Source organism: Diceros bicornis, chromosome 5 (assembly GCF_020826845.1).
Source record: "Diceros bicornis minor isolate mBicDic1 chromosome 5, mDicBic1.mat.cur, whole genome shotgun sequence".
In the NCBI taxonomy this organism is placed as follows: domain Eukaryota; kingdom Metazoa; phylum Chordata; class Mammalia; order Perissodactyla; family Rhinocerotidae; genus Diceros; species Diceros bicornis.
The window spans coordinates 47,548,368-47,572,186 of record NC_080744.1 but is presented as its reverse complement, the minus strand read 5'-3'; the positions used below and the strand labels follow the sequence as shown (position 1 = coordinate 47,572,186).

The 23,819-nt window shown below is 37.1% G+C and overlaps 1 protein-coding gene across 3 annotated transcripts in view; it reads left to right on the top strand.

Moving 5' to 3' along the window:
- DMXL2 (Dmx like 2) overlaps positions 1 to 23,819 on the top strand; it is a 145,244-nt gene that overhangs the window by 80,502 nt on the left and 40,923 nt on the right. For all 3 annotated transcript variants that reach the window (XM_058541575.1, XM_058541574.1, XM_058541576.1), the window contains exons 14-19: positions 7,061 to 7,150; positions 9,352 to 9,469; positions 13,243 to 13,362; positions 16,245 to 16,472; positions 18,438 to 20,105; positions 23,115 to 23,225. In XM_058541575.1, coding sequence (XP_058397558.1) covers positions 7,061 to 7,150; positions 9,352 to 9,469; positions 13,243 to 13,362; positions 16,245 to 16,472; positions 18,438 to 20,105; positions 23,115 to 23,225 — 2,335 coding nt within the window. The remainder of the gene's footprint in view (positions 1 to 7,060; positions 7,151 to 9,351; positions 9,470 to 13,242; positions 13,363 to 16,244; positions 16,473 to 18,437; positions 20,106 to 23,114; positions 23,226 to 23,819) is intronic.

The window sequence follows — 23,819 nt, the reverse complement described above, 5'->3', positions numbered from 1 at the left end:
GGATGTTGAATTCATCACCGTTAAATCCATGTCTCTCTGGGGGAAGGCGGGTCTAGGGCTTCCTGTTCACCATTTGCTGACATCACCTTCCTATTCTGCCCTGATTTCTTACAGTCTATTCTCAACATAGGAGTCAGAATGCTATTTTAAAAAGTGTAATTTAGGTCATGTCACTCTTCTAAGTCAACATCTGTACGGTGACCTGTAAGCCTATAGGCTCTACCTCCCACCCTCTATCCTGCCTCCCCTCACCCCTCTCATATTGTATTTTTACTCCTTTTCCCCTCCCTCATTTTGGCTTCAGCCACACTAGCCTCTTTGCTGTCCTGGAACATGCCTAACACTCTCCCATCTTAGAGTCTTTTACTTACTGTTCTCTCTGTCTGGAATGTTCTTCCCTGAGATAAGACATGGCTTGTGTTCTAGCCTCCTGTAGGTCTTGAGTCAAGTGAGGCCTTCATGACCACTCCTGCCAACACTTCCTGTGCACTTTGCCGCTTTATTTTTCCCTTAGCTCTTAGCACTGTTGGATAGACAATTTGTTTTACTTGTTTATTTGTGTGCTATTTGTCTTCATTTGAATGTAAGATAAGGGCAGTGCTGTATCTGGAGTGTCTGATACCTGATAAACACTCAATAAATATTTGTTGGGTAAATGAATAAATTAATGAATGTCATGCTTTATTATTTATGTTTTATTATCTATGAAGGCGATGGGAAGCTATTCTACCAATTTGTACTTCATCAGAGTGTGCGAGTACAGGTTTTCCCCCTACTTTTTCTTTCTTCTATCAAAATCTTCACTATTTTGAACTGATATCTAGTTCTTTTTATTTGTGCATTTTTTATTATTGCAGAAATTGAATGGTTTTTGATATTTTTACTGACTGTATTTCCACTTTGAACTGCTTGTTCATTTCCTTTGTGGGAATATAGTATTTAAATTGAGAAGGAAGACCATCTTAAGTAGGAGAAGCAACACAAAGACCATTGCATTTTCTGGGGAAGAACACATTGGTAAGGGTTGCACTTTTTCAGGGAGAGACAATCAGTACCACCTTGACTTAGTCTCTGTGTCAGTAAGAGCCTATGTGGGAAACAGCTGAGGAGAGTTTAGTGCAGGGACTCCTTACAGAGGTGAACACGTGGTTAACCCCCAAGGCGTAGTAAAGCACTCAGAGTCTAGCAACAGGATGAAGCCATTATCGCTCTGTGGTAGTCAGAATAATGGCCCCCCAAAGATGTCCACGTGCTAATCCCCATAACCTGCGAGTATGTTACCTCACATGGCAAAAGAGACTTTGCACATGTGAGTAAATTAAGGACCTTGAAATGTGGAGATTATTCTGGATTATCTGGGTGGGCCCAATCTAATCACATGAGTCCATGAAAGCAGAGAACCTTTCTTGGCTGTGGTCAAAGAGAGATGTGACAAAAGAAGAATGGTCAGAGAGATGATGTTGCTGGCTTTGGAGATGGAGAGAGGGGGCCAGGAGCCAAGGAGTATGGAGAGCCTCTAGAAGCTAGAAAAGGCAAGGAAACAGACTGCCCTGCTGACACTTTGCCATTAGTCCAGTGAGACCTATGTCAGACTTCTGACCTACAGGACTGTAAGCTAACACATTTTTGTTATTTTAAGCCACCAAGTTTGTGGTAATTTTTTGCAGCAGCAGTAGAGAAGTATATCCCTATGCCTGAAGGGACAAGAGAGAAGTGACAGTATACCAGAGTCTGGTGGGAGCTAGAGCTGTGGAAAAGGAGCTGCAGTTGGGAGAGGCAGCCGTAAAGGAATGTAGCCATTGCCAGAACTGTGGGGAGGAAGGAGAATAAATACCCCGACTTCTCTCTCTCTCCTCGCCAGTCTCTGGCCAGTGCCTCCCATTGACTGAATTCAACCTGACACTGAAGAGGGCCTGGGAGCTAGGTGATATAGTCCAGAAGTCAGCCTCTTGGGGCACAGAACAAGGCAGACGAGGGTGGTGATCAAGGTTTAGATGCAAATAAAGAATAGCCAGCAAAGTCCACTCTTTCTCTTTCTGCCTCTTAGTGTTTATTCCTGTTCTTTATTTAGATGAAGAAACTTTTTTGTCTCCAACACAGGGGAAACACAAATTCCCATTTGGCATTGTATCATTGTGTAATGATGCCAGTTCAGTCACAATCCTGCTTGGAACCTAGATTGTAGTTGTTGCACTATCAGTACTTGTCACAGCAGGGAAATTGGGAAAAAAGAAACAACATAAAGGAAGGCTGTTATAGCCCCTACTTCTATAGATAGTCACAAAGCCTAAATTCAATAATCATAGCTTCCTTCTCCCCCCACCAAATTCCACATTCCTTATACTTTTGTCAGTGCCTTGGGTGTTTGCTTTTTTTTCCTTTTTAAACCTGGTTGAGTGGCCCAAACATTCCCACAGGATCCAAGTCCTTTGAGGTCCTGACTTTCTTTGAATTGCTGCTGTTTCCCAGCAACTTTTTTTTTTAAATAGGTTATGGGAGTACCAAGAATTTCTTGGGTTCCAGACACAGTCTTTCTTGTCCTCATTTGTAGTAACAAACCAGGGTCAATCACCCTGACCAGTCACTCTTCTCTGTAATTGGTTAAATAGCATGAGTTCAAAATAGGCAAGGGCCAGTCTCAGCTTCCGATATAATGGACCTCTGACTGTGTTCCCTGATGGAAATATTTGTTCCTTGAGCACTAGCACCCTCCAGACACATCAAGTCCAAGATTGTGGGGGCAGAAATGAAAAATTCTATTGGTGAGTTATTAGGTGTAATAGGGAGAGGGGTTACTCTGCCTCCACCCTTTGGTTCCCAGACCTGGCTGTGGAGGAAATGGCATCTTATTTGATTAATAGTTTGACATATACTCCAGCGTGGAGGACAGCACCTCAGCCATGTAGGGTATTATCCTTCTGCTGGTGCTGTAATTTTAGGAGGCATTCTACTGCTCTGTTAAGGCAGCTGCTTCCAGTGAAGAGCCACTTGGTTAAGCCCAAATAAGTGTTGTGAGAGTAGGCCTAGTGCCATATTTCTTTCAGATTATTAGGATGAGTGAGGCACTCACTTCAGGTAAGAAACTTAAGGGAATGCCAAAAAACAGTAATCAAGATAAATACTATTTTAATGCAATATTTTAAACAGTCAAAATTAACACAAAAATCTGTAACGAACAAAATGCCAAAATTTTAAATAAAAACGGGATCCAACAGTGCCATGATGAGCCGTATTGGAGCCTGAGACAAAAGGAAGAATGTGTACCCTATAAACATATGTTTCTGATTTTTTCATGTTTAACTTTTCTGCAGAACATAAAAGGGGTTGAAAAGTATTGAAAATTGAAAGTGTATTAAAACTCATATTATTTTAAGTTTAAATATTTTATTGATACCAAAACCAGAATTTATTATAGTTTTACTTTCCTGGCTTTAATGAAAGCAAACTCTTCAGTAATATTATCAAAATCGACTCCTTTGCTTATCTAATTTTCAGTTGAGAGTTATAATAAATGAGAGAAAGTAACTTTGAAAGTATGTTTGATGAATATAAAACTTTAGCAAGAGGTATGAATGTACTTCCTGAATCTGAAAATAAATGAAAAAAAAAAGAAAATTGAAAATTTATGAATTACCAGATGTAATACTAATTATTTTTGGGAAAAGTGCAGATCAAATAAAAATTATGGAGATTATGGGCATCTGTATTAGTATCCTATTGCTGCTGTAACAAATTACCACAAATGTGGTAACTTAAAACAACGCATTTGTTATCTTACGGCTTTGGAGGTCAGAAATTCTGAAACCAAAGTGTTGGCAGGGCCATATTCCCTCTGGAGGCTCTGGGGGGGAATCGATTTTCTTGCCTTTCCAGCTTCTAGAGGCCACCTGCATTTCTTGGCTCGTGGCCCCTTCCTCCTTTTTGAAGCTAGCAGCATAGCATCTTCAAACCTCTCTCTCTCTTTCTGGCCTCTGCTTCTGCTGTCACATCTCTTTCTCTGACTCTGACCATGCTTCTTCCCTCTTATAAGGACCCACCCACATTATATTGGGCCCACCCACATAAGCAAGGGTAATTTCCCCATCTCTAGTTCCTTAATTTAATCATATCTACAAAATCTCTTTTGCCATGTAAGGTAACATTCACAGGTTCTGGGAATGATGTGGACATCTTTAGTTGGGGGGGTGGTGGGCATTATTCTAACTCCCACAGCATACTAATTTCACATTCAAAATGGAGATAGGAAAAAGTGGCTGAAGTGCTTTAGATTTTGAATTTTCAACTGGAGAAAAATTATGTGGATAAATCTGGTTTTCAAAAAGCAGCACTGACTTGGCTTTTAAATATTCTGACAATTTAAGTTTTGTAGAAATTTCATCTGAAATAGTTTTAAGTGGCATGCAATGTCAATAATTTGTAATATAAAATCAACATAATGTTTTTAGATCTTCTAAAACTGATTCACAAATTTTGCTTGGTGTAGTCTCACCCAAATTTGGAAGTAGACTTGAGAGCTTAAAAAAATAATACCAGTCACAATGTTGTCCAGTTTCAGTAAGCTGAAGTTAATTAAAAATTATTTAAGATTGTCACTTGGTCAAGAGACTGTCTAACAACGAAGTTGTCTATATTGAAAACAAGATTTTAAAAATATTAGTAAGTTTGCTTTGTCGGGAGAGAGGGAGAATCTCCCTCTGCCCTTTTCCTTAAGGTTCTTATGGCTGGCCAAATAATTAACAAGACAGGTTAGCAGGAGAAAATAATACCAAGTTTAATAACATATATACATGGGAGAAACTCAGAAATGAGCAACTCGTCCCTCTGTCTAAGCTGCTTGCTTAAGTATTGCAGCTAAAGGCGAGGAGCGTGTTGGGGGTGGGTAGTGGTCTGGGACTTCAGAGGGCAGGAAGACAATTCTTTTCAGAGTCATCTATAGATAATGTGGTCAGGGAGAGAGCTGAGTTTTTGATAAAAGAGGCTTGGTGCCTTTCCTATTGTAACCTCTATCCTACATTATCTTTACAGCCATCGTGATAATAACTCCTTCCTGAAACAGATCTTTTGTTTTAAATTCCTTAGGCAGTTTGGGAGGGGAAACTCAAATATTCTTCCTGAGTTCTCTGAGTCCTTATTGTCTTCAGCTCCGAAATAATCCGCATACCAGAGTGGTGCCTCCTGGCGTAGCCTGCCCTGAGCACCATCAGCTTCCATTAAAGCCAGGGAAGTAATTAATCCTGTTTTTGGTATAAATAAATTTAAATTTAAACTAATGTTTTAATACACCTGCTTTTCAGTATTTTTCAACCACTTTAGTGTTCTGGAAAAAAATTACATGAAAAAAATTACGCTAAAAAAGTACATGAAAACATGTCTTCAGTTTTACTTTGCTTCAGGCTGCAGTATGGCTCATCAAGACACTATTGGATCCTCTATTTAAAATTTTGATATTTTGTTCATTATGAATTTTTTTGCCTTAATTTTGATTTTTAAAAAATACTATATTAAGATATTATTTATCTTGATTATCTAGTTTTTTGGCACCACCTTAAAGTTTTGCGCTCAGGGTGAGTGCTTCACTCACTTGATCCTTGGTTGGAGGATATCCTTGGTTTGAGTTCCTTGGTTGGAGGTGAAGCTGAGTGGGATCCTGTAGTGTTGAATAAGGCATTTGGTAAGTCTGTCAGTTATAGGGCTGGCAGGAGAGCTGTGGGCAGGAAAAGCAAATCCGTAGCTGGAACAGGTATCTGTTCCTGTGAGGGGGTCTCAAGCTTGGCTGCATATTGGAAGCACCCGAGGAACTCGTGAACTGCCTGTTGATCAGATTGCACCCCAGGCCAGTAAGTCTGCCTCTGCCAGTGGGACTAAGCATCAGTGATTGTTAAAGCTCCCCCGGTGATTCAGGGTGCAGTGGAGGTTGAGAACCATTGATCTATACCAGTACTTAAACTTCAGTACGCACAGGAATCATCTAGAGATCTTGTTAAAATGCAAATGTCTTAGCTTCGGGGCCTGAGAGTCTGCAATTATAAAAACCTTCCAGATGCCGCTGTTGCTGCTGGTTCGTTGACCACACTTTCAGTAGCAAAGTTTCATGGTGTGTTAGAGAAATTCTGGCATTTTAACCTCACCAACTGTAGGCCACAATTGAATCTAAATTTCAATTAACAACAAACCCGACAGACTGTTAACACCACTTCCTTGTGTCTGAGTTAACACTTTAACTCCTGAATCTTGGGTGAATGTACCCATAACAATAAATTCAACTCTACCCAACCATATATTTTGTCCTCCTTGAACTAATAACCCTAGAATCTATTCTCATACATGCTCTCTGAAATCCTGCTGATACAAATTGGAAAGATGCTACAACTCCATTGTATATGCTCTTTTCCCAGAGCCAACCTTGTGGCTTATACCCCTAGGCTAAGCTGTAATCTAACCCCTCTTAGTGGCCTGGAGGCAGCAGGAAGTAGTGGAGGTGGGTGCTGAGGAGAATGGGCATCTCCTTGTGAGATAATTGCTTCAAGTGAAGTTACTGAAAGGTTTGTATGCAAGAGAAGGTTGGTTGGAAGGAGGGAGAAGGAAGACTGCTTTTTTCAGCAAAAAGATTTGGGGGTCCAAAGCTAGGCTTCCTGTGTTAGTTCAAGCATCCTTATCCCAAGAGTCCCACTTCTTCTCAACCATTGCCCTTACCTTCCACCTGGCAGGGTTTACTTTTAAATGGCGTTGCAGATCTGCAAACCAGACACTCAGGCATTGGGCCAGATCCTCAGCCACGTCTGTCTTAGAGCTTCAAGGTTGCAAAATGAAGAAGACATGTTAAAAAGAACTAGATGCCTTGGAGTTATATACTATTTATGTAAACACTGTAGGTTTTTCTAACTGCTTAGTTAATTTTAAAAATGAGAGTAAGAATGAGTATAGGAAGTTGAAATGGTATGAATTGCCATTGTCAATCAGTGAATATTTAGAGGGGTCTTTAATGTCTGAGACGCTGTGTCATATTGACAGTAGATTCATAAATTGTTGATCATTAATATTTTGTGTTTTTTATTTACAGAAACTTATTGGAGAAGTGTTTAATATTGTGAGCCAACAGTCTACTGCTCGACCTGGCTGCATTATTGAACTCGATGCAATAACCAACCAAGTAAAAACATGCTTATGAATTAGCGATATTAGTGTACTTTATTCCAGAGTGCTTTATATGCATATGATGTATTTCATTCTCAGAATAATTCTCTTGTTTGATACTAAATACAGCCAACTTCCCCTGATTCCCTTAGTGAAAGTCTAATGATTTAAGAATTATTCTTCTCCAGTTGAATTGTGTCTGTGCCTTATTTCCTGTTTAAAGCTTTAGTCATTTGATTCAGTTAGGGAAGCCAGGAGGGAAAACAGTACAGCTGCCTCGAGGCTCCGTTTGTGGTTTCTCTGTTTATATTATTGCTCATTTCAACTCAGTAGATGGTGACTTCAGCTTTAGAATGTTTGCCTCGTTAGGCGGAATATTAGATATTTTTATGAGATCCATTAAAATGCAGATGAATGTAGGATCAAAGTGTACATTTACTTTCTAATCACAGGTCTTTTGTGTGGTCAGTATTCTTCCCTAGCTACTGCCTAGGAAAGAAGGCAAACCCTTCTCCCTACAGGGTGCTTGTAAATACCATCCTAGCCCTCAGGATGTTTGTTTCTTCAGGATCATGTTTATGGACTAAGGAATAGAACTAATACATTCACTTCAAATATAAAAAAAGATTACTTCGGTGAGAAAGTTACCAATGTTTTCAAACAAGGAAATGAAGAAAGAGCCAACCGTTATTTAAAAACAAATACACAGTTATGTCATTGTTTTTCCATGGTGCCTTCACTTTCTCTTGGGGAAAAATGTAATACATTCCACAGATGTAGAGAAATGACCACATCAGCTCTTGGCAACAGAACTGTGGCTGCCAGATTCAAATTACTAATGCCTCCTAGGAAATCCTTAACCTGCGATTTCCTTTTTCTACTCCACAGGGGTGTGGGAGAAGAGTGGGTTAGCTTCATGCCCGTAAATGTCTTAATTTTTAATGGACTGGGTGTTAAATTCAGCCCCCACTTTAGCCCCTCTCTGCTCTTTACCGTGGGATATTAGCGTAGCCCACTTTCACCTAGCATTCTGCTTGTCACTTCATACTTGCTGGAGATTCCCCGCACAGTTGTAGCTTTCTTTAACACAGAGCTGGTAAACTGCAAGCACCGATAAATGACTTAGGCTTTTTATAAATGACAGAGTTTAAGACTTATTCTAAGTTTGTAGCCAATGTGCTATATGATTTCTGTGTCCATGAAGACATCACCCTTCCCTTTTCTTTCATTTATTTTTTTTCCCTGGGAAAGGTGACCTTTTATACTATGCATGTGAAGAGATTTTTTTGTTTCTATCTGGAGAGATGTAAAAATACCCTATAACTTTCATAAAAATTCTGTAGGTCAGCCTAATATTATAGTCCTTTTATTTCCTTCTACTCTGTAAGGAGGCTGATTTCCTTTATTCTAAGAATATGGCTGTCCGTCCAGTGCCAGGATAATCATAGCCACTTCCCTTCCTTGAAATCTGGAAAGCTGGAAAGCTGGAGCAGCCATCTAATTGTATTGACCCATTTCCCTAATAAGCTTTTGTTTGGATCTATCCTTTCCTTGAATTTCAGTTCAGTTTGGTGATTCTAAGTAGCCATTTGTGATTGTCTTTATTCTTCTTCTCTGTGTGGTCCAAAAACATGATCATGTAGCATAGCAGGTGACAGCGATGTTTCATCCGTCCTTCTAGAAATCTAGTTACTTACATGCACATACATTTCTCCAGAGATGTGTCATCCCCATTGGCTGTTATAGGATCCACATAATTCCCACTAGGCAGACTTATTGGGAGTAGTTTGAGGACCTTTCTGGGTTTTCTTTTCTTTAGTTGTCAAGTAGAATTTAAAAAACTGAAGGAGTGAGGTACTAGTGTGCCTTACAGAGTCAGCATGGCCTTTTCCAGCCAGGCTTGAGGCATCATATCTTTGAGCTCAAAGTGGTGCAGATCACTTATGTTTTTTTGCTTTTGTTTTTGAGAAGCAAACCTGTTGATTTGCTTTTATTAGAGCTCCTCAGTTCTGCTGTTGGCTGTAGCATCTTTGAAAGTAATTTTTCTCTGCCCAGGTAGTTCTAATGATTTTTTTCTGTTGCTTTTTCCTCTCTAGTTAGTCAATTGATAAAGAATAGAAATTGTTAGATTTATTTCTTCTACATTAGTGTTCTTGAGGAGATGGTGGGTGGAAGATAATTTCAAAGATAAAACTCTTAATTTTTTTATACTTGTAGTGTGGCACAAATACACAGTTGCTTCATGTGTTTCAAGAAGACTTCATTATAGGATATAAACCACACAAGGAAGATATGGAGAAAAAAGAAACAGAAATATTTTTTCAGCCATCACAAGGTACTTTTAAAAAATAGTCTTGAGTTTGATACCTTAATCTTAAAAAAAATCTCCAAACTTTCATTGAGTATGGATCTTTATATCAGGAGTCATCACTCTCATAATTTTTGGCAAAACACCAGTTACTTCTGTCAAAATTGCTAGTTTGTAGGTGTCGGAGGCATGTGGATGAAAATTACATTTTGAAAGACAGTTTCACTGGTGACATAGACTTTTGCCAAGAAATGTTATTTATGAAACCAGTTTAACTGTTTTAAAAATTAATTTTAATTGTTCAACTCTACAGTTAATTTGTTTTGATTGGTAGTAAGTTCCCTGTGGTGTCTTAGGCAAACCAATTAATTTTAGTTTAGGTTTTAAAAAGTTCCCCCCAAATTGCTAAAGACTATTGATGAATATAGGATGTAAGATATTGTGTTGTGTAGTGTACCAAGAACCTCAGGTACGCTGTTAACTAAAGGTACCGTCTCACAGGTTTCCCCTCTGAAGTGTAGTATTTCTTTTTTTGTGTATGAAAGAAAATAGTTCTCCATAAGACCTTTCAAGAAGAAACTATATGATGTTTAATTTAAATTATTTAGCTTAAAACATTCCCTTTAGAATTTATAACTTTATAATTATAAAACTGTCATTTTTTATTTGAACATAGAACATATTGAATAGAATACTTTCTGTTTGAAAGTAGCAAAGACATGTCCTACTTTAAGAATTCATTTTCTATGATGAATGCTTTTTAGTTTACAAAGGGTTTCCAGATACTTTATCACATTTGGTTATAGCTTGTAAGTATCTAGATGGAGATATTTAATTTTCTTGGTATAGCTTTTATCACAGAATTATGTAGAGACATTTAAGGAAAATATTTCTACTGAATTTATACAGATAATTTCCTTTTCTTTAGTGAAAAATCAGAATGAGTTCCTGTCTTCTCTGAGGGTTAGCTTTTAAACATCTTTTCACTCCTCAGACTAGTAATTTTTTTTCCTTTCACGCATCTTTCTTCTCATATCAGAACTTTTCTTCTTTTTAAGTTATTCATTTATCATGTTCAGTTTTATTTCAGTATCACTGTAGCATAACAATACTGCTTTATATATTTAAAATTTGCTCTTCTGTAGTACTTCCCCTTTATTTGAGTTAAACTTTTTTATATGCTTTCTAACAATGCTAGCTACCATCTATCATGATATTTCTGACAGGAAATACATGCCGATCTACTAGAAAACAATGCTTGTATAAAGTTGGTATTTTTCTTTACAGTATTTTTTAATTGAAAGACTTGCATTTAAAAATATTTTTGATTTTCCTCTTTTGATATTTCTTTATATCGTTGTGAAATCAGGCCAAAGGATTTTCCGAATACCTTTCTTGGTTTGCCTTTAGTTTAAGAAAAATGCCAATTATAGACAAATGTAGAGTGCTTAGTTAAATGAACCTCCCTATGCCTATAATTTAGATTGAAGATTTTAAGATTGTCACACTTGCTTTATCTACCCTATTTTCTTTTCCTTTTTTTCTGAAATATTTTAAAGCAAACCCAGCCATCATGTTGTTTCACTTCTGTGTGCTTCCATATGCATTTCTAAAAATGACTTTCTTAGATGTGTGCTATCACACATTGATAAAATAACAAAATTCTTCAGAATTGTGTAATAATTAGTCCATATTTACTTCATTCAGTTGTCTCAAAAATGTTGAAGTTGTTTTTAATTTATTTAGATCCGTATCAGACAAAGTGTTTTGTTGTTTATTCGGAGTCTTTTAATCACTAAAGTGATCCCCCTTTATACTCTCATCATGCCACTGACTTGTTTTAGAGAAAGTTATTTTATAGGAATTTTCTCTGACTGGTTACCTGTGATGTCATTTAAGCTTTTTCCTATAAAGTGCAAGTTGGCTCTGTAGACTTGGTTAGATCCAGGTTCAGCCTCCAGGTGATGCTGTGTCCTTCATTTTTAGTGATGCTAAGATTCAGAAGATTCAGGAGGTGGCTCCAATGTAAAGTTTGCCAGCAATCTATTATCTCATGGTTTCTTCCATTGATATTGTTGCTTTTGAATCAATTATTTCACTAAGGATTGCAAAATTATGATTTTCTAATTTTATCAGTTCTCATTTATTTATTAGCTGGAAAGCATTTGTAAAGAAAAACTTTCCCTTATCAACTGGAGCTATTTGGCTTCTTTGAAATATAGAGTTATTTTTAGGAAAGGCAGGGTAAGTGCTTAGTTCTTTCTCTTTGACAATTTCAGAGGAAAGAGTTGGGGCCCAACTTACTGCCAGCGGTTACTGATGAATTTGTTGTTGTTGTTTGGCTTTCTTTTTATGAATCCATTTTTAAGAAAACTCTTTACTGAAGAAGAATATACCTACCAGGAAGTACTCATATCACTCATGGGTTTTTATGTACTTAACATATTTCAGTTTGCAGTCATTATTCTTTTTTTGGGGGGGGGGGTGGAGATCAGCCCTGAGCTAACATCTGTGCTAATCCTCCTCTTTTTGCTGAGGAAGACCGGCTCTGAGCTAACATCTATTGCCAATCCTCCTCCTTTTTTTCTTCCCCAAAGCCCCAGTAGATAGTTGTATGTCATAGTTGCACATCCTTCTAGTTGCTATATGTGGGACGCGGCCTCAGCACGGCCGGAGAAGCAGTGCGTCGGTGTGCGCCTGGGATCCGAACCGGGGCCGCCAGTAGCGGAGCGCGTGCGCTTAACCGCTAAGCCACTGGGCCGGCCCGCAGTCATTATTTTAATTGCTCACATTGTCCTAAATTAGGCTAGTGAGGACCTTTTCAAGTTGGCCCTGAGTCCTTTTGACACAACCTTGTTATTCTTGATAGTTTGCTTTATTTCAGGCACAGCAAGATATCCCAATCTCATCTTGTACATATCCTTTGCAAGAATGGAGTCATCGCTCCAAGCTGTTCCTTTTAATGGGGCATGGTAGTTAGAGACCACAATTTGAGCTCTAGCAGTGTTCACTGCCAATGAGTTGTTGTTACGGGTTTTCATTTTTAAGGAAAGTTTTTGTTGTCCTGTGTAGATCTCATTTTCATATATGAAAAATGCAATTGTCAGCAGGGAAAATTATGTCCATAGATAATGTCTTTTCATAAAAAAATGCATAAAATTTCTAAAAATTCTCTTCTGCACTACCACCACTGCCCATCCCCCCATGGCTTTTAATAAATTTTAAAAAATGCTATTTTCGTATAGGAAAAGCAGCATAAATTTTATTTCATTCTTTCTTTTAATTGTCGGTTTTCCAAGTAAAGGAGTTAGTGCCCCAGTTGCTTTGAGGGGTATCCGATGAGGCTGCCTTCTACTCTTGTGTTCTCTCTCCCTCTCTCACTCTTGCTGTCTGTCTCTCTGTCTCTCCCTTTCTCTCCTCCTTCCATTCCTTCCTTCTTGTCTTTCCTTTCCTATTTTTCTTATGTACCCTTTCTTTCTCTTTTGGTGTTTCTATGGACTCATGGTTTTTTATATAGTCAATGTATTTTAATAAACTGTATTTATTTTTATTTTCTGATGCACATATTGTCCCATCTTTGACCAATAGGTATCCCTTCATGTGGCTTTTGTGCACTTTTGATGTAGCCCCATTAGTCTTTGATAGCTAGCTAACTTTGGGCACAAAAATTGTACTCCTAAAAGTCTGTTCTTCCCTCTTCCCCCAACTTCTATGCATATAAAGAGATTTTTTAAAAATATCTTTTCTTTTAACCCTGTAGAAACATATTAATGTAAATATCCTTTTCCTTTGAACAATAGGCTATCGCCCACCACCATTTTCAGAAAAGTTCTTTCTAGTAGTAATTGAGAAGGACAGCAATAATTACTCTATTCTCCATATGTGGCATCTTCATCTTAAATCTGTACAAGCGTGTTTAAGTAAGTATTTATATTACAGTTTTTATGCAGAGATGGTGTGAAATAAATTCATTTTACTGAATATGCTTTAGGTGGTTAATTCTTTAAAATTAAGATCCAGTGAACTGTAAATTGAGTTGGTGAATTGAAGTATGTATATGCCAATCTTTTAATTACAAGGTCATTAATCATTAATGAAACGGGTTAATCTAACAACAAACCAGTCTATGGGCACGTTAGACATATTGCAGAAAATAAAAGCTTAATCAGTTTATTTTCTTCAGTTAATATTTATTGAATGTTTATTATGACTCTGTTCTAGATAGCTGTCTCTATAAATCAGTTTTGCCGTAGAATTAATATTGTACTTTTCTGTTGATTAATACACACTGCCTTCTGATACAGTGTACAGTAGCTTTAGCATCACCAAGAGAAGCAGGTTTGCTGTTTAGAAAAGTATGATGGAGCATCTGAAGCTCAAAAGCAGAACTGTTTTGGTAGAACATTAGGAAATGCAACATTGATAAAAAATTATTTCAGCCATGCTTTTGCTGAAATAGCAATATGAACACATTCATATTAATTTATTAGCAAATTAAAAAATCTGTAGTGTGAAATAAAGAAATTGATCACAGATCTTTTTAAAACAAACTTACTTTCTGATAGAGAATTCTTAAAATGAAGAACTGCACGGATAGCCATATCAAACTGAATCTACTTTAAACTAGTTAACTCAAAATATTTGAATTTTTAAAATATTTTATTACTTCTGGTAATTATATAACAACCGATTTTTTACACATCAAACATTTAATACAGTGCATTAATTATATATGTGTGTGAATATATATATATATATTTTTCCCTTTATAATCCACATTATCACATATCTGTGTAAGTAGCAGTTCTAACTGGGCCATGAACTGGTATTAGAAAGGCCAATGATTTGATAGAACCCTTACCTGTGCGTAATCTTCTTGAGGCAGCAGAAATGCAAAAATTCTTTCAAATTCTTGGTGTTACATGTATTTTCACAGAAATGGAGGAGTAAAGGGATCTAAAACCAGCTTGTCAGGAAGAGAATTCTTAACCCACCAGAGAATATGTAGTATTTTCTAGAGTTGGGCACAGAGCCAGGAATGGTTCTGAGGAGATTAACAGAGGTAGTAACAGATCCTTGTGGTAGGACAGGAATCATATGATCCCTCTGTCGCCACTGCTTATGAGGGAAGCATCCCGCTGCTGTTCCCCTGAAGCAGGGCCAGTGTAGAGCTGCTTGCTTACCCTGTTGGTGATAGCAGTAAAAGGTTACAACGTAAGATTACGGTAGAGGCAAACAAAGAATGTGCTCTCTTCAGCTGTGATAGAAAGCATCTCTCTCTTGATTCTAACATTCACAGCAGATTTAACGTAGTATATGTTGCTATTCACAGCTAATTCTTGAATTTTATCAATGTGTTGAAAATCCTGGCAGGAGATGAAATGATAGACTTAAATTCAGATGGGGAAGGAATATGTTGAGTACCTTGTAGGTATCAGGAACTGAGATAGGTGCTTTGTATATGTGGGATAGGTATTATCCACAGTTTACTAATGGAATAATATTGAGTAACTTGACCAAGTCCCGTATCTAGTTTGTCACAGAACCAAGTTTCAAAATCAGGTCTTCTGGCTCCAAAGCTTTTGCTTTTTTTCCTGCTCTTATTTTCTTTCTTAGCATGAGATATATATTAGAAAGTTACCTGGTTTACGAGAAGAGACATGATGTAGTTCAGTCTTATTTTGTAGATGAGAAAATAGCCAGAGATGGAATTCCCTGCTTAAGGAAACATATCTAGTTAGTGATAGAGCCAGGAGTAGTATTTCTGTCTTCTGACTACTGATTTAAGTTTGTAGTCTTACTCCATTTTACAAGAAATGTTTTCATGTTTCTTGTTGAGTGGTCTGCCATTATAAAATAGATTGACTTATTTAACATCCACCAGGAGCAACAGGGAATCGATTATTCTCTCTTGGTATTCTGGTGCTTCTTGAGATGTACAAAGCAGTAAGACATCATTCTTGCCCTTGAAAAATTCATAGTCTCATGGGGGGACAGACACACACATAAATAAATGTAATGCAGAATATCCCTCATATGTAGCAGAAGCACAGATAACTGAGTCTGATTAGAGGTTTATACTCCCCTCTAGTGTACAAGTTGGAAACTCTTTGGAAGAAGATCAAAGTCAATGTACCTTACAAATCCCGTCAACTAATACTATCAAAAATTTGTTCCAAACTTTTATTTTTTGTATTTGTTCTTGATATCGTTATCTTGTTTCAGCATTTGATAGTTAAGAGGCTGGTATTTTAGTGTCTTCTTTGCCATTAGCTAATTATATGACCTTAGGAAAATCATTAAGCTCTCCAAGTTTAAATTTCTTCATCTATTAAGTGAGGCAGTACCTTGTTATTTCTAAAAGTTTGATTCATGAGCCATCTGTTTCAGAAACACTGGGGCTTATTAAGGCGGATTTCTGGGATCTACCCCAAAACAACTGAATCAATGTCTTTGTTTTTAGGCCCAGGAATCTTTATGTTAACAAGTTTCTCAAGGTTTTGATGTGTTTTAAAGGTTGAGAACATTGGACTAGATAACTTAAGGTTTTTCCCCCTAGTTCTTACATGTTGTGATTCTTCTCTGACGTATCCCTGTGATGGAGTTGGTGATGCTGAGAAAGAATAAAATAGTAAAAAAAAAAAAATTTAACAAGGTAACTGAGCAAAAGTCTGAAAATTGACCTTGTCTCCAAGTACTGTTAAGAAACTATGTTTCTTAAATGATAACAAAATATTATTCCAGCTCATTTACATAGTGGTGATAGTAATATATTTCATAATTTTATAATTTATTTTCAAAGCTAAAACTTCAGAAGATGTTTCATCGGAGAGTCTACTTTCCGTCTCTGGACAGAAGAATGTAGACTCTTCTCCAGAAACCTCTCCTAGTGTGAGCCTCATGCCACATTCTTCATCAATTGCCAATCTTCAAACTGCTAGTAAACTTATTCTGAGTTCTAGACTGGTATATAGCCAACCTCTTGATCTCCCAGAAGGAGTTGAAGTAATAAGAGCAACACCTTCAGCAGGTAAGGTAACTTTAAGACCGGGCAGTTGTAGCTGAGAGCAATCTTCAGAGGATGAACTCTTCTGAAATAGGTGCTATGTTGACTTTGAAATAAAGATTTGTTTTCTAGCAATGATACATCTGTTGATAGTTTCCTGTGATAAATGTAATCAGCTTGACAGCAAATGGTGTAAATATTTTAATGTGAAGTTTCTTGCCTGCATTATGATTTCCTATAAAAAGGAATACTATGATAGTAAAGTTGCAAAGAACAAATATGTTCATTTGCAAAGCATTGAAGCTTTTTTTTTTTTTTTTAATTAAGGCTTTTCATCCACATTGTGCTAATCATGTCTCACTTTTATTAGGTATGGTTGAACAAGAGTTGGCAGGTACTTTGGGGAAAAAATGTAGGATACAAGACTATAGTGTGCCTAGCCTAGAATGATCCTGACTTTAACCAGGTAGATAAGATAGTTTGGAGGGCAGGACTGGCAGCTGTATTTAAAATGATCTGTCACTTGTGGAATTGAGGAGTTCCTAGAATAGTATTTTTGGGGAACCAAAATTGGAGGTTCAAGACTATTCCAGTTACTGGTGAATGATTGTAAGTATGAGGGTTCTTATTCATCCCTAAGATAGGGTTGAATTCAGAGTTGGAAAGATCACGTTAAGAGTTTACTCTGGGGCCGGCCCCGTGGCTTAGCGCTTAAGTGTATGCGCTCTGCTACTGGCGGCCCGGGTTCGGATCCCTGGCGCGCACCGTGGCACCGCTTCTCTGGCCATGCTGAGGCTGCGTCCCACATGCGGCAACTAGAAGCATGGGCAACTATGACATACAACTATCCACTGGGGCTTTGGGGAAAAAAAAGGAGATCCACTGGGGCTTTGGGGAAAAAAAAAGGAGGAGGATTAGCAATAGATGTTAGCTCAGAGCCGTCTTCCTCAGCAAAAAGAGGAGGATTAGCACGGATGTTAGCTCAGGGCTGATCTTCCTCACACACACACACACAAAAAAAGTTTACTCTGGGTTTTGTGGCAGGTGCAGATCTAGGCCAGTTTTTGAATCTTTCAGATATTTGGAAGGTTTGGGATGTATTCAAATAAGTTTATTGGAATTGATAATAATAAATTATATTTTGCAGGGGCTTTATAAAATGCTTTCAAATGTCTTATTTGATAGTAATACTCTAAGGGAAGTAGTAACACAATCCCTATTATTTAGCTGGTACAGGCTCGGATGTTTAAGTGGCTTTCTCACTGTTATGAAGGTATTGATGTACTGGAACTTGAATCCAGGTCTTCTGATCCCAATCTTAATTGCAATTACCCCTCATCTTATAGCTGACAATAGACAGGCAGTGTTAGCCTTTGACAGTCAGGAATAAATATGAGGGTTCTGGGTCAGTGTTAAGAGAGCAGGAATTAAACCTGGTAAAAAGAGTGAGATCTTGTGGCCTGTTTGGCTGTCTGAAAATATTTGGATGGTAGGGGTAGATCTAGGGTCTGGACTATTTGAGAGCAGGTTAGGGGCATTTGAAGGGCAAATTGTAATGACTACTTAAGCATCTCTGATGAAAGTGATAAAAGATAGAGAGTGAAAGTCCGGGAAGGCATGTTGTGGTGAAGGCATATATAAATTGCAGCAGATAACAGATTTATTGATTAAGGGTTGGCTTGTTTTAAGGGTTGGCTTGTTTCATTGCTTTTCAGTTTGTTTTAATGAAATATTTGCCTCGTTTGAACTTAATTTCCTAAAAACAAATTAAGTGATTATTACTGCATGTTTTGATTTCACCAATGGGCTCTTCAGACTTCTGTAGATACCTTGGTCAACAGACATTTAGCATAGGACGCTAGGTAAGGAGGGAATTGTAGTTATTCTGAAGAAGCTCATAGTGGCTTTGGATTTATCACATTCTAGAATTTAATTATTAGTATATTATTTTGTGGTTGTATTATGACTATCTGCTTTTTCTTTTCTAAGGGCATCTCAGTTCCTCTTCAATTTATCCTGTGTGCCTTGCACCTTATTTAGTGGTTACAACTTGTTCTGACAATAAAGTACGCTTCTGGAAATGTAGTATGGAAACCAACCTACAATGTGATGAGAAGGAAACCTATCATTGGAGGAGATGGCCCTTGATGAATGACGAAGGAGAAGATAATAGCAGTACAGTGAGCATTGTGGGAAGACCAGTTGCCGTTAGCTGTTCATACACAGGTCGCCTTGCAGTGGCTTACAAACAACCAATCCACCACAATGGTTTTGTTTCTAAAGAATTTTCCATGCATGTTTGCATATTTGAATGTGAGTCTACAGGAGGGTCAGAATGGGTTTTAGAACAAACAATTCATCTTGATGATTTGGTCAAGGTTGGAAGTGTACTTGATTCAAGGGTCAGTGTTGATAGTAATCTCTTTGTGTACAGCAAATCAGATGCATTTTTGAGCAAGGATAGATACCTTATTCCAAATATCAAGCATTTAGTGCATTTGGACTGGGTATCAAAAGAAGATGGCTCCCACATTCTCACAGTGGGAGTTGGTGCTAATATCTTCATGTATGGACGGCTTTCAGGAATTGTGACTGAGCAAATCAACAGTAAGGATGGAGTAGCTATCATTACTTTACCACTAGGTGGTAGTATCAAGCAAGGAGTTAGGTCCAGATGGGTTCTTCTTAGATCTATAGACTTAGTGTCTTCTGTTGATGGTACACCTTCACTGCCTGTTTCTCTCTCTTGGGTAAGGGATGGGATATTGGTGGTAGGAATGGATTGTGAAATGCATGTATATGCACAGTGGAAACATGCTGTCAAATTTGGAGACATTGAACCTGATAGTCCTGATGCAGAAGAGATAGCAATACAAGATCATTTTGCCTTTAAATCTAATATGTTGTCAAGAAAAAGTATTGTTGAAGGAACAGCTATTGCCGATGATGTTTTCTCTTCACCGACCGTAGTCCAAGATGGCTTATTTGAGGCTGCACACGTACTTTCTCCTACTCTCCCACAATATCATCCAACTCAACTGTTAGAATTGATGGATTTAGGTAAAGTTCGAAGAGCTAAAGCTATTCTCTCTCATTTAGTAAAGTGTATTGCAGGTGAAGTTGCAATAGTTAGAGATCCTGATGCTGGAGAAGGATCTAAGCGACATCTTTCTCGAACCATTAGTGTAAGTGGCAGTACAGCAAAGGATACAGTCACCATAGGAAAAGATGGTACTCGAGATTATACTGAGATAGATTCTATTCCTCCACTACCACTATATGCATTGCTTGCTGCAGATCAAGATACAACGTACAGAATTTCAGAAGAAAGTACAAAATTACCACAGAGCTTTGAAGATCATACCAAAAGTCAACCAGAGGATCAGTATTCAGAGCTGTTCCAAATCCAGGATATAACAACAGATGATATTGATTTAGAGCCAGAAAAGAGGGAAAACAAATCAAAAGTAATAAATCTTTCTCAATATGGACCAGCTTACTTTGGCCAAGAACATGCTAGGGTACTTTCAAGTCATCTCATGCACTCAAGTCTACCAGGCCTTACCCGTCTGGAGCAGATGTTCCTTGTAGCTTTGGCTGATACAGTGGCTACCACCAGTACTGAGCTTGATGAAAACAGAGATAAGAGTTACTCAGGTAAGTATTCTCACTAAAAATTTAGAAAGTTGTCATTAATAGAACTGTTTGTATTATCTATATAATGACTCATATATTAAATTGCAGTCTTTTTTTAAACCTTGCAGGGGAAAGACCCCTGTAATAGACAATTACTGTTACATAATATGATTAGTTGTGAAAGAAAGGAATATGGGGTAGACTATGACTTGCACATATGACTTCACAGACTTGTGATATATATGTGCATTCTCACTTGAATTTTTACTCTGAAACCTTTGTATGATTTCAGATTTATAGTCTTTTGTTTTTTCAAACAGATTGATTCCTATGGTTTATTTTTATTTTATTTTTTTTGCTTTTAGTAATAATAATAGCCTATTTGTTAATTTTACTATTAAACATTGGGGCTTATAGGGACATCATGGGCTCAACTTGTTCATCTTCCTGTTTCTAGGTATAAATAATGTTTTACAGTTACCTAATTTTATCCAAAAAATCTATTGAGAAAGAGGTTTTCATACATTTTAATGTAATGTGTGTCTTGCTTCATTCATTCTGTAACCAGAAAATTTTTGGCTGCCTCCTGAGACTAGATTCCATTCTCTTTTATGTGGATAGTTGAAGGTGATGTTGATTGTAAATGATGGCATTAGCAAAGGAAACTGAAAGTTATTGATCATTCATTCATTCAATAAATATTGTGGAGAAGTGGGCCATTGCTATGTAGCAGGTGCTTTATGTACTCATTTAATTATCACCACACTCTTCTAGTAGGTAGCTGCTGTTGTACTCAATTTTATAGATGAAGACACTGATCTTAGGGAGATTAAGTGACTTATGTAGGATCACACAGGTATTAAGTGGCAGAGCTGGGGTTCATTTGTGGATAAATCGTTGTCTCCAAGCCTATACTCTTTTAACTATTTCACAAGATTTCTAAATTTGAGGAAAAAAGACTGTTCCTCAAAGCTACCTGGAATGTATCTCTTCATATAGATTTTAACCTTATAATATTCCCAAAGTTTTCTCTTATGTGGATTAAAATAGCTAGAAACCTTAGAGGGTTTTGCCTATGACCTGTTTTCTAATAATGTTAATTTTAAGAAAATCCTAATCATTATGAGGTTGTGTGCAATAGAGCGAGACTCTCCCCAGAATATCCTCAAGCCTTTGTTGCAAACTTAATATACATATTAGAGTTTTTACTCTGTGATATTAAGAAAGTAGGTACGCTACAATCCATGAAAAATAGTTTAAACTTATATAATATAAAACTATGTTATTGGCTAGGCATTATAAAATTCCTTACCTTGGTCATAATGGACTTGAAGGAGGTAGATAAGGCAGGAATGAATGTCTCCATTTCACAGGTGGGAAACAAGCTCAGAGATTAAATAAGTTGCACATCTCAGTAAATGGATTCTAAGTAAATGAATTCTTCTATTTGTTCAGGTGAGACAACTTAGAGGCATTCTTGACTCTGCTTTCTCTCACATCCCACATCCAGTCCACTGGCAAATGCCATCAGTTCTACTATATCTAGAATCCATCATTTCTCATCACCTCTCCTGTTACCACTCTGGTCCAAGTCACTGTTACCTCCTGCCTTATTATTGAGAAAATCTCCTGAACTGCTTCATTCTTGTTACCTCAGTCTGTTCTTCACATAGGAACCAGTGATTATTTTAAAACAAAATCACATTAAATCTCTCCTCTGCTCAACATACGCCAGGGGCTTCCCATCTCACTTTAGAATGAAATCCAGATCCTACAGTGATCTACAGGTCCTATGTGATCTGTGTTCATTTCCCCTCTACTATGTTGGCCTCCTTGCTGTCCCACAAACACACTCAGCGCATTCCTGTCTCAAGGTCTCTGCACATACTGTTTCCTCTGCGTAGAATGCTCATTCTTCCAGATTTATGCATGGCTCATTCCCTTACCTCCTCAGATTACTGCTGAAATGTCATTTTATTGGAAATTTCTTCCATGGCCTCAGTATTAAAATAGAACTCTCTTATGCCAGCACTCCCTTTCTCTCCATCCGCTTTATTTCTCTCCATAGCATTAATTTCCACTTGACACATTACTTATTTGTTTATTTTTTGTCTCTGTCTCCTAAAATGTAAACTCCATGCGGGTAGGGACTTTGCCTTATTAACTGCCAAATCCCCAGTACCTAAACTGTGCCTCCCGTGTAGTAGATGCTTAATTTGTTGAATAAGTGAATGAATGGATGAACGGATTTAGCTAATGGGTAGTAGAGTCAGAACTTGAACTTTGACAATTTAAAACATTTTTTTTCTTCTAGAAAATATCATTTGATTCAACACTCTGAGTACTTCCTAAGTGGCAGTTACTGAGCTAGGTGCTCTTAATACTTTTACATTGCTTTTATCCAACAGTGGCTATAGTTTTGATTAAACTTGCCATACTCTAATACTTTTGTTCAACTTTTGACTAAGAGTAAATATGTGGAATCAAGGTTAAGGTTCAACCTTAACTTTGTAACACTAGCCTGGAGAATCAAATTTCAAATCTTTGATAGTACTATATTGCAGTTGGCTAACCAGCCTAGAAAATATCACCTATTTAATTATATAATAAATGATTTCACTTTAGTTATATAATTCTTGTCTTTAAATCTCATCTGAATTCATGTAAGAAATATTTTTAAAAATTGTACCTAATTTACCATACTTAATATATTTTTATTAGATTTCAAGATTTCTTTCCTTTTTCATTTATTATGAGTAGCTATAAATATTATTGTTACCTGTACTAATAAGTGATTATATTTCACCAATCATTTTTCATTTGGGAGTTTTAGTATTTACATATGTTTTTTTGTAAAGTTATATATTTTTTATAAAGATATTAAAGTGTTCACAAAGAAATACACTCAAAAATATCATATGTTTTGTGTAAATTATTATTATTAATTTAATGTTTATTTTCTAACTTTTTATTGGTTTGGGACCTGTTGCATTCCTTCTTCCTTAAACAGATTTTCTGTTTACATTACAGGACGAGACACCTTAGACGAGTGTGGTTTGAGATACTTATTAGCTATGCGCTTGCACACTTGCCTTTTGACATCACTGCCTCCTTTATACCGAGCACAGCTGCTTCATCAAGGTATTAACTCCTTGTTTGAACCTTTGCACAACTTTATTTGGTATTGAAGTGGTTGGTGTATTCATATTTGTGTGTAAGCATTAGGTGAATCATTATATGCATACCTGTCACTAGCCTTAAGATCTTCCTGTCACATAGTACCCACTTACCATTTTTCTCTGTGTCTTTCAGCTCTGTTCTGTGACTTGTGCTCATATATCTCAGTTTTTCAGACTTTACTCACTAAAGCTGTAGTAGCTTAGGAGTAAACTTGGTATGCCTGCGGTTGTAACCCAAAGTGGCCCTGAATTTCTTTGACGTCAAACATCTTTTCTTTAAAAATTATGTAATTTTGCCCTATGTGTTATAATTTATGTTTATTTTAACATAAACATTATGTTATAAGTTATTTACTCACAAGTAAAGCTGATGTTTCAGGATTATCTGCCACATAGTAACCCAGTACATTTGCATACTTCCAGCACAGTGCCACACACCCTGATTTGAGACATAAGGATTTATATCACCCCTCTTCTTTATAGATGAAAAAATTGAAACTATGGTTTAAAGTGACCTGCCCAAGATATTGGGCTATTTATTAGTAGAGTTGGCATT